The sequence below is a fragment of the Protomyctophum parallelum genome (assembly GCF_964188405.1).
Source record: "Protomyctophum parallelum genome assembly, chromosome: 6".
Lineage (NCBI taxonomy): Eukaryota > Metazoa > Chordata > Actinopteri > Myctophiformes > Myctophidae > Protomyctophum > Protomyctophum parallelum.
This window is the reverse complement of record NC_139701.1, coordinates 16,489,747-16,501,141: the sequence shown is the minus strand read 5'-3', so window position 1 is coordinate 16,501,141 and position 11,395 is coordinate 16,489,747. Positions and strand designations below refer to the sequence as shown.

Genomic DNA, 11,395 nt, shown 5'->3' with positions numbered 1-11,395 from the left:
TCCCTCCTTCCCTGCTTCCTTTCCCCCTGACCCGCCTCCTACTGGCAAAAAAAAAAACAGATATACAAACTAGCAACGGGTCGCGGTGCGCCGCGTTGCTAGTTTGTAGATCTGTTCTTTGTGGCCAGCTGACAGCTGCGATAGCTTACTACGGAGTGCCAGGCTGGTCACCCCGACGCGTCGTCCCTTGGTAAACCTGTGCTGTTGTCACTGGTGGTCATCAGTAGTACAGCTACTGTAACCTACAGTGCATTAAATGGATTGGATTCAGTACAGTCTGTCGGTCTGTACTGTACTACAGTCTGTACTGTACTACAGTCTGTACTGAATCCAACCAATTTAAATTATTCTCTGATATGGGAAAACATTGGTTTAAATTAAAAGAGACTGACTGACAGTAGGTATTTTATTTTATTTGATAGAAGACTAAGAGGCATTATTTCAGACATTTAGGGCGCGTTCGGAAATACCGCAGCCACCCGTCGCCTAGTTTGCAAACTTTGCATTGCACTAGTGCGCTCAGTGCGCTATTTCCGAACGCGCTCCCAGTTTTGTTATTGTGACTAAGTGAAATTGATCCTACAAGGAAAACCACTGCATCAGATAAAAAATGGTTTGTAAATAGTGGGGCATTTTTAAAAACGCGCACGCGCACACACACACACACACACACACACGCGCGCGCGCACACACACACACACACACACACACACACACACACACACACACACACACACACACACACACACAGTGACAGTCACACACACACACACACACACACACACACACACACACACACACACACACACACACACACACACACACACACACACACACACACACACATACACAGGACATGCCCTGGCTCAGCTGACAATATTCGTTTAGCCTACTGCATGGGCTAATTGCTCCCTCTAGTGTAAAACATTTCCAAATGCAGCCATCTTCCACACTAGTGTAAAACATTTCCAAATGCAGCCATCTTCCACAGCCAGACAGACACAGGATCGCTTTGCAGGATGTGGATTGTATTGTGGAGTCGACAGCGGTGGAAAGTAATTATGAAAGTAGGCGGTGGCTAGTCAAGTTGGCTATACTTGTGTCCTATATTGGTTCAGAGGTTGCTATATACTATAGGCCTACAACATTTTTCAATAGGCTACAGGCTACTTCTATTGCCCTACATTTCAGAAGCAAATAGGCCTTTTGCACTTTTTAGTCTTTGTAGATTTAGATCATAATTACAAAACATACATTATACCAATTATGTTCAATTTTATACTTACACATACAAAACAGCACATTTTGTGGTCTTAAAGGACCACTTCACCACTTTTCAACCTACCTTCATATAATTGGTCCTCACTAATGTTCATGATAAAATATCAATGATAAGGAAAAAGATACGCCCGCACACTGATTATCTGCTCTGCTCGGCTATGGGCAGTTCAGAAACCCGTCCACCAGTGACATCCTCGGTGGGGAATCCAAGCTAATAAAAACTGCAGGCTTTCTATTTTGAAAAGTTGCAATGCGAAAATGTAAGCCATTGTTCTCACGTTAATAACGTATTTGAAAAAAACATTGTTAATAAACAAATCTGCCTAACGATGATGACACTGGTGGGCGGGTTTCTGACCTGCCCCACAGCCCTCCTAATCCTATGACTCTGAGACACAGAGCGAGTCGAAAAAATGTGTGGTATTTTATCATGAACATTAGTGATGACCAATTATATGAAGGTAAGTTAAAATGTGGTGAAGTGGTCCTTTAACCTCTAGGCCTGACCATTCTAAAAATGATCTGTCCTGGTGAGCATGTTCTTAAATGTACTCTCTTCCCTAGGGACTAATATCTCAACCGTGTGCATAGCCCTGTACTGGGTTGGGAGAGACCATGGGGGGCACACTGACACATCCACTTTATCCATTGGTTAGTGCCAATTATACTTCCATGGGAAGTATGGATGTATTTGATTGTCTTCTGATCCATGAAGTTAATCAATGGAATAGTTGCAGTCACACATTACCTAACTATAGCCACCACAAGCTGCTGTTAGGAATTATCTGCACCATGGCAACATTATATTGCCATGTTGGATGATAAAATTATCATCACACTAGACACTTTATACCATGCCTTTATAAATCCATTGCTCTCGAGATCTTGCTTTTTTCACTTATATTTGACGATGTGACAACCGGATATAGTCTCGACCACCGGAGAGACGGATGACAGGAGGGCCCGGACAGGAATCAACCAGCAGAGCCTAGTCCTTCCACGCGCCAGACCTCCCAGTCCCGGCAGTGCAGTTCGGGAGCGGCGGACTGTGTGGCCCTGGTCTTTCCCTAATGGGACTGATCGTGGGTAGCTACTGGGACGTAAGTCGGGACTTGAATTGATCACCCCGGCTGGGTCACCTGAGTGAGGGGTATGATGTTGCGACCCGAAACCCCGATGACCTTGGAAATGGGATACATCACTGAGGATACGTCCCAGGTGCATCCACGCAATGTTTTTTCATTCTTAGTGGCCAGTGAGTGACCATGGCTCTAACATCATCAACACATTTTATTTTGAATATTCTATTAACTTGCAATAGGTCTGATAACATGCTATGTGTTCATGTTTAACAGACAATACTGGCATCTCACAGCTTTGTTGTTGTACATGAACATTAATGGTTTTATTTTTATATATTGTGCTTGTTTAAACTTTTTATTCAAAGTCACAAAAACATTACAAGATGTATCTGAATAACTGAGTCAATCATTGGCAAACTGAATTTCACAGTCAGGTCATGGAACTCTAAATTTGCCTAAAATCTCTAACACATTGATAATTGGCCTCCCCACTCCCACCTCTCAGCCCTCATTGACACTGCCACAATTCATTGAGCACTGAACATAGCACACAGCCCCTGCTACACCCCCTCAACCCATGCTTCACCATCCTCCTCTCTGGCCGCAGTGCATACTAAATGCACACTGTAGCAAATTTGTGTTGTGATCGTGTCTATGCCGGTCTATCTATGGTCTTAAGCCTTACCTATTTTGAGTGTTACAGACTGTGAATGTCCTCTGTGGAAGACAATAAGAATGAATCAGAATCTGACTTTAAATCAAAATGCAAATCAACACTGAAAAATAACCACAAGATTTGTAGTGTGCAGAATTACCTACTGTATCGCAGCACTTTTCAAGTCCCTACAAGTTGATTTTCATGCTATACTGAAATGAATCGAATCCATGCTATGCATTTACCTTCCCAAACCTATGGGAAGCCGTTTAGGCCATAAATGCATAGTCAACTCGCACATACATGTATACTTCTCTTGCACATACATATATAGGTACTTCACTTGCACATACATGCATATCTCACATACACATACATACATACTGCATTCGCACATATATAAATACTTCACTTGCACATACATACATACTTCACTTGTACATACATACATACTTCATTCACACATATATAAATACTTCATTCGTGTATACATACTTCATTTGCACATACATACATACATACTTCACTTGCACATACATACATACTTCACTTGCACAATTATGTGTGTGTGTGTGTGTGTGTGTGTGTGTGTGTGTGTGTGTGTGTGTGTGTGTGTGTGTGTGTGTGTGTGTGTGTGTGTGTGTGTGTGTGTGTGCGCGCGCGCGTGTATGCGTGTGTGTGAGAGAGTATGAATGTATACATTTGTTATGGCGCTGGTGTTGTGTTTATGCTACTTTAGTTTGCAAACTCTGGCTTTGTCTTAAGAATTGCACTACACTTACAATCTGAATCAGTGTTTGAGCTTCTGACAACAATGTCATGGTTTGATAACTGAGCCAATTATATAAAGACGGATATTCTTCATCATCATCATCGTCACAGCAGCATTTTTTTTCAATGGCAATAATAAAGTTACAAATATTTAATCACATAGCGCTAAACAGCCAACGGCTTGAGTGTAGTCATTTAGAAGTCTGACATTTCTCTCACGGCTAGCTGTATCTAGCCCTGGTCCAGGGCTTACAGCGAGTCTCTCTAGAGAGAGACTCGCTGTAAGCCCTGGACCAGGGCTAGCTGTATCTAGCTGTATACAGCGAGTCTCTCTCTGTCAGAGAGAGAGACTCGCTAGTATCTAGCCCTGGTCCAGGGCTTACAGCGAGTCTGTCAGAGATAGACTCGCTGTAAGCCCTGGACCAGGGCTAGCTGTATCTAGCCCTGGTCCAGGGCTTACAGCGACTCGCTGTAAGCCCTGGTCCAGGGCCCTGGACCAGGGCTGTATCATTCTCTGTAGTGCACTCGATGCATCTCAATAAACCTTGGAAAAAATTAATAACAAAGTCTATTGCCATTTAAGACATTGATTTGCAAAAAAAGAAAAAAATCAAGTGGACAGTCTTCATTTTTGCACTACCTCCAGTTCAGCAATTACAGGCCTCAGGCTGTTCCTGACTGTTGCATTTCCATTAGCTTTTAATTTGAAATTAATTTGTTATGGCAAAAATGGTGTCGTGGCGAATTATGTGACCATCTTGCGAGCTTCCTGTTCCAGGAATTGCCTTCCTGTTATATACATACTTTTGTGCATATACATTCATACTCTCACACACACACACACACACACACACACACGCACACACACACACACACACACACACACACACACATACACACACACACACACACACACACACACACACACACACACACACACACACACACACACACACACACACACACACACACACACACACACACACACACACACACACACACACACACACACACACACACACACACACATACACGCACAAGTATGTGCAAGTGAAGTATTTATATATGTGCGAATGCAGTATGTATGTATGTATGTGCAAGTGAAGTAACAAAATGTATGTATGTGCAAGTGAAGTATGCATGTATGTGTATGTGAGATATGCATGTATGTGCAAGTGAAGTACCAATATATATGTATGTGCAAGAGAAGTATACTTGTATGTGCGAGTTGACTATGCATTTATGGCCTAAACGGCTTGCATCTCCACACTGTTTAGGATTCAATCATACGGTGGGTCACTCCAGCAAGACCTTGAGATCCTTTACTTTTGAAAGCTGAATGGCAAGGGGTTGAACGGTTTTGGGATGAGAGATGTGTAGCTGTCAACTGGCTCCGGAGATGCTGTGAAGAATAATGGAGCTGCAGCCAATAACATTTATGTGGGGCTAAAAGTCAAACAAAGTGCCAGACACCCCATTTCCCTTAAAGTGCATCTCCGTAAGTGTCACAAAATATGTGAAACTTTAATTAATTAATTCATTCATTCCCTAGACCCATGACTCAGACAGAAATGTGACATGTGATCTCCTTGATGCACAAACATACACTGCCGTACTCAAGGTGGGGTTGGGTGGTGGAGCTGGTCTCTGTGATTGATGACCTGACAGCTCCAAATCAAAGCTACAGACAAGACTGAAAGACATAGCCCTGTCTCGTGCTATGGACTCAGGGATTGAATCAATCCACTTTGCTCCTTCTTCCCCGTCTAAGACTTGTACCTATTTATGGAACTAATTAATGTAAACGAAATGCAGTCACAAGTGCCAAGAACATCTGACTGTGGCTTCTCATGAATAACTGGCTGATTGAATGCCCTCATACTTCTTCTGACCCCCACCTCATCCCCCCCTGTCACCATGATTTAGGGTTACTGGCCCCGGATGCAACATTAGAATTGTCATATTTCACAAAGACACAACATGGTCGACCAAAATAGGTGGCCTATTGACAATGGTGACTGACTATTGATTAAGTGTGTCAGAGGGCTGGTCAGCGCCTCCTGCCTCAACTCCTCCCAGTTGCCCTGAAGGGATAAATGTCATGTCTCGCTCTCACCCAAAGGCAGTGGATCGCTTACCTTGCTTGAGGGAGAGTTCATCGAGAAGCACTTGTTCAACTAGTAGTACCATGGATAGGTTTGCATCTGTGAATTGCGGCTTAGGACTCTTGGTCTTGTTGCTGTTGCAGGGAGCTCTCATCGCAGAGGGGAGGAGCATATTCAACTCTGGTGGGTACAGTACATGATGGAACTGTACGTTCCTGCGTTAGTTTAACTTTGAGAGTGTAACAATTCGATCTGTTTACTAGTGTCAATTTTAAAATGTATTTATTCTCCATTTGCAGGAAACCACATTTTTAATCTGAAAGATGACACAGACGCAGAGAGTAAAATTCTAGCGCTCTTATTACATAAAGGCTTTGCCTCTAACCAAAGGAATGACGCTCTAGGTAAGATATGAAAAAAGAACGAGTGAAAGTGTTTAAATTACACATTTAATGGTGGATTGATGGTAGCTGTTTTTCTTCTCTGCAGGTCTTGAGCTGTCCAATAAAATAGCAGAGTTAGAAGAGGTAAGGCTATTATCACCTTGCCTTAGACCCCTGAAGGTCATTTATTTTTACCTATTCAATTAGCATATAGTTGCTGGTTATACTGAGAGGGAAGGGAACAAAATCTTACTTCACTATTCACTATTCATTATATGCATAGCCTTTAGTAATTAGTGGAATGTGGGCATCATGATTCATTACCGTTTCCCTCCTCAACTTCCATTATAGAATACGGATAGTGGGCACTGGATTATAACTAGACACTACAGCACACGCAGTCACGCACATACGCACACATGCATGCACGCACGCACGCGGGATAGGATTTCATTGTTGCTTCAGGGATAATTACTTGTTTGTTACATATCTTTAAAGCATATTTATATATTTTTGAGCTATATCAGTTTAGCATTTTTTATTATTATTATTTTTGTCTGATCCTGTTTTTCCTTGGCAATGCATTTCTCATCCTCTCATATTTTTATTTCACCGGTTTATTTGCATGTACATTAATATTAATTTATTTATTCATGTATTTATTCTGGTTTGTTTCTTTCATATTAATTTGTTTGTAATCTTCTTGTGTGTGTGTTTGCGTGTGTGTGTGTGTGTGTGTGTGTGTGTGTGTGTGTGTGTGTGTGTGTGTGTGTGTGTGTGTGTGTGTGTGTGTGTGTGTTTTATTTTTTGGATTTGTACTTTTATCACTTTTGCTAACCAGTGTGCACTGTAAGATGCAGAGAGAATAGCTCAATCCTTGTGATCTTTGTATTTAGCTGCAGGCTCTAAGAGAGGATTTGGCGCTGGACAGTGACATCACAGCCAATGTCTTGTCAGACAAATCATTGCCCAAAAAGAGAGGTGAACGTAAGTTTCCTCATGGTCATGGAGGTAAAGAGAAGTCCAGCGCTCTTCAGCCAGTAGATGGTAGAAGTTGCTCAACCGGAACAACTTGCATCAGAGAAAATAATACTTGGGCATTTCAGGAGAGACTAGTACCCCAAAATAATATATACCCAAATATACTGGAGCACTCGACTGGACTGGACATCTAAACATTTAGACACTGAGGAAGACGAAAAGTGGAAACGTCACCCCTGCAAAACAATAAAACACGTGCAGACCAGTCGAGTGTCCCAGTATATTCAATTTGGATAGTCTCTCCTGGAGTGCCCATGGTATTATTATTTTTTCTTTATGTGTTAAATGAATAGTAGATCAATAAAATAGGAAATGTAAAATATGCCAAACAGAAAGTACTACAACACAATTAACATCTTTCATGTTCATCTAACCAAAGGGAGTAAATACAGATAGATGTAATCTTTTTGTTTACTAAAAATACATTTTGTACCGGTAATTCATCATAAATAACAGTAAAACAGAAAATTGGTTTCATTTAGAATTTCTTCCACGTTACATTACAATCTTGCTAATGGTAATGTTGAATGATCTTTGACTTTTGGATATGGTTCTGGGCTATCATTGTTCATGATAAGACAATATGTTCTTACGGTAGTTTTGGTTTATATATAATGTCAATTGGCATTTCCATTAAATTTCATGTCTTGTGTCTGTTCTACAGCTTGTTTCTGGAAGTACTGTGTCTGAACCCTGGGGGGAGAGACAAAGAGGACAGCGGTGAAGTCAAGCTGCAGAATCCAACATAGCCTTAAGACTCACACCACATGACATAAAACACCACTTGTAAACACCCACTGCATCTATTCCAACAAGTTATGCCATTATGTCAATATTGGTTATTTTATTAATTCTACATTGTGGTGCTTGCCTGGGCAGTCTAAGGATTGTTGGTTCAAGAACATTCTTTTGTAAAATTTGATTATAAACTGGGAATACTTGAGTTTCAGTTGTGACTTCTATACTTGACTACTGAGACAACTACAGGAAATTATCCTTTACCATATAAGACAATGTACATAGACCAGAGACCAAGATCTCTCATCATCTCTGCCTAATTTAGTTTTTTAGAAATTTTGCTAAAGGATTAGTAATTTGGCACTGAGCATGTGCTATTATGTCACCCTCTAGTGTTTATTTTGCTTTCCTTTTTTTTATTTTACCACTTCATACTTACAAAACATGTAATTGCTTTGAGGAATGAATTGCCCTTTATTTTATAAAGAAAATAAAGTTACGTTGTGAATATGTACAGTAAATGGAATTTCACATGTTATTTCTTTATTTTTTTTCGTTTGCCTTCTAAGCAATTTTAATAGTTATACAGTATGTTATGATTCGTTGCTGTCGGGAGGAAACCACCTAACTCCATTTTTAGGTAAATAGAACCAATGGAAAGTAGTAAAACGCTTAGGACAAAAATATCTTAACGCCATTGGACCCTCAAACTGTCTGCTAAAGCAATTAACTCCACATCTCCCCCTCTCATGGAAGTACACCAACTTTGATGAGGCAGTATTGCTTTATTTAAAAAATATAAGGTTTTCTTAATTTCCTGAAAGAATTACATTTTGGAGTTAGGTGGTTTCTTCCCAACAGCAGAGATATGTTCAACTGTAGCCTAGTTGAGAAAAATAACATTGGGAAAACAACACACGCACGCACGCACAGACACAAACACACACGCACACACGCACACACACACACACACACACACACACACACACACACACACACACACACACACACACACACATAATTATGGGGAAAAAGTGTTACTGGAAGTCAGGAAACTGCACTACAATGACACATATATGCAGCTAACTGTGCATTTTGGAAGCTTCGTGAGCTGAGTCATAGTCTGGGTCTTATATCACAATGGGACAGCTGTTGTGATGAGGCTATCTGAATGATACAGGAGGAGGAGAATGGCTTCAGCATGTGACGTTGACATGACATGCATTCACTGCCAAAACGGCAGCGGGAAAGAAAGTGTCCACTTTTGCTTTTAAATAAGTGACTCACCAGCTATACGAACTACATCCATTTATTTAGAAAACAATAGAAACATATTATAGACGAGAGAAAAATAGATAGAGAGGGTCACTCTAAACAAAAGTACAGCTGTAATCGGGCTATAAATCATACAGGAGGAAAACAGCAGCATGTGACATTCACATGTATTCACTGCTCAAAAACTGAGGAGGTACTTAAAAAACTGAGTGCCCTCCAACCCCACAAGGCCACTGGCCATGACAACAATCCCTCCAAATTTCTCAGAGACTCAGCCATTTCCATAGCTCCAGTCATCACCCACATAGTAAACCTCTCCATCAAACAGGGACAGGTCCCCCAAGATTTTAAACTGGCCAAAGTAACCCCCCTGTACAAAAAAGGGAGTAAATTAGAACCCGGCAACTACCGCCCTATTTCTATTCTAAGCTCCATCTCGAAAGTGATGGAAAAAATAGTCTATGAACAGGTTGAAAAGTATCTTGCCACTAATAAATTGCTGTACGAGTTCCAATCTGGTTTCAGAACATCCCACTCCACTGACACATGCCTCCTCTATTTGAGCGACCACATCAAACACGAGGTGGATGCTGGAAAATACTGCGGCATGGTCATGCTGGACCTCCAAAAGGCTTTTGACACCGTGAACCACTCCATACTGGTTAACAAGCTTAAAGCTATTGGTTTTGATAGCACATCAGTGAGCTGGATGCAATCCTACCTGGAGGGGAGAGAACAGATGGTGGAGGTGAACGGAACACTGTCCCCCCCCCTCCCAGTGAGCTGTGGCGTCCCACAAGGAAGCATACTAGGGCCTTTACTGTTCCTAATATATGTTAACGACATGACATCAGCTTGTGACTGCAACTTGTTCCTGTTCGCAGATGACTCAGCACTGCTGGTCTCGGACAGGAACAAACTGCAGGTTGAAAAGACCCTCAGCTCTGAACTCGGTAGAATCTGCACCTGGCTCGCTGATAACAAACTATCCTTACACCTTGGAAAAACTGAATCCATTCTCTTCGGATCAAATAATAATCTCAGCAAGGCAGATGGCTTCTTGGTTAGAGTGGGTGACAATATTATCACACGAAAAGATCAAATTACCTACCTAGGTTCCATCCTGGAGGCCAATCTTTCCGGTGATAAAATGGCCACCAACGTAATCAAAAAAGTCAATCAAAGAACAAGATTCCTTTACAGGATCTCCTCACTGGTCAACAAAAACACCTTGAAGACCTTAACAGGAGCCCTCGTACAAGGTTTCTTTGACTATGCATCCACCTCTTGGTACCACAGCACCTCAAAGGCCCTTAAAACAAGGCTCCAGACCTCCCAAAACAAACTGGTCAGGCTCCTACTTGGCCTCACCCCCCGAACTCACCTCACCCCTGCCCACTTTGACAGGCTGGGATGGCTTAGGGTCGACAACAGAGTACAGCATCTTGCAATGGGTCTGGTCCACAAGATTCGATACACCACCAAGATACCCATGTACCTGTCTAAATACTTCCTTAATGTAAACGAAGTCCACACCCACAACACCAGAGGGAGTGCAACTAACCATGTACAACCCAGATTCGGCACAAACAAGGGTCTAAATTATTTTCGCTCCTATGCCACCAAAATGTGGAACGCCCTACCAACAGTCATTAAGACATGTGAATCCCTTGACTCCTTCAAAACCGCTCTCAAAGGGCACCTACGGATGGCTGCAATTCGAAACTGGCCTCTGTAAAATCTGAGTAATTGTGTATGTTTCATTTAGTTTAGTACCATAACCAGAGACAATTCCTACATGGTAACAAGAGAATAATGTACATTATCCCAGTGAATTGTTGCATGACCAAGAGAGCCTTCCACAAAACCTCATGAATGTCTGACTATGGTATTATCTCACTAAGAGCAGATCAAACCACAGACCTCAGACCGGAGCATTGTGCACTCAGATAAATGAAAGGAAATGATGCGTGCATCCTCTGTGCCACTTATTGTCGTAGAGAAAGACATAACAATATCATACAATGCAGCCAGTGATGGATCCTTACTTAAGAGGCAAGTAGT

At 41.7% G+C, this 11,395-nt stretch overlaps 1 protein-coding gene across 1 annotated transcript; it reads left to right on the top strand.

The window, feature by feature from the left end:
• Positions 1–5,969: 5,969 nt before the first annotated feature.
• Positions 5,970–8,468, top strand: uts2d (urotensin 2 domain containing). Its single transcript, XM_083767147.1, has 5 exons — positions 5,970–6,077; positions 6,194–6,298; positions 6,384–6,421; positions 7,174–7,264; positions 7,983–8,468. Exons 1-5 carry the CDS (start codon positions 5,978–5,980, stop codon positions 8,006–8,008), a joined length of 360 nt encoding a protein of 119 aa, XP_083623273.1. The 5' UTR covers positions 5,970–5,977; the 3' UTR covers positions 8,009–8,468.
• Positions 8,469–11,395: the final 2,927 nt, after the last annotated feature.

Excerpts from the sequence above, each read along its gene's own strand:
- uts2d (XM_083767147.1), top strand. The coding sequence starts at position 5,978 with ATGGATAGGTTTGCATCTGTGAATTGCGGCTTAGGACTCTTGGTCTTG. Across the intron at positions 6,078-6,193 it reads GAGGAGCATATTCAACTCTG|GAAACCACATTTTTAATCTG; the intron begins GTGGGTACAGTA and ends CTCCATTTGCAG. Across the intron at positions 6,422-7,173 it reads AAATAGCAGAGTTAGAAGAG|CTGCAGGCTCTAAGAGAGGA; the intron begins GTAAGGCTATTA and ends CTTTGTATTTAG.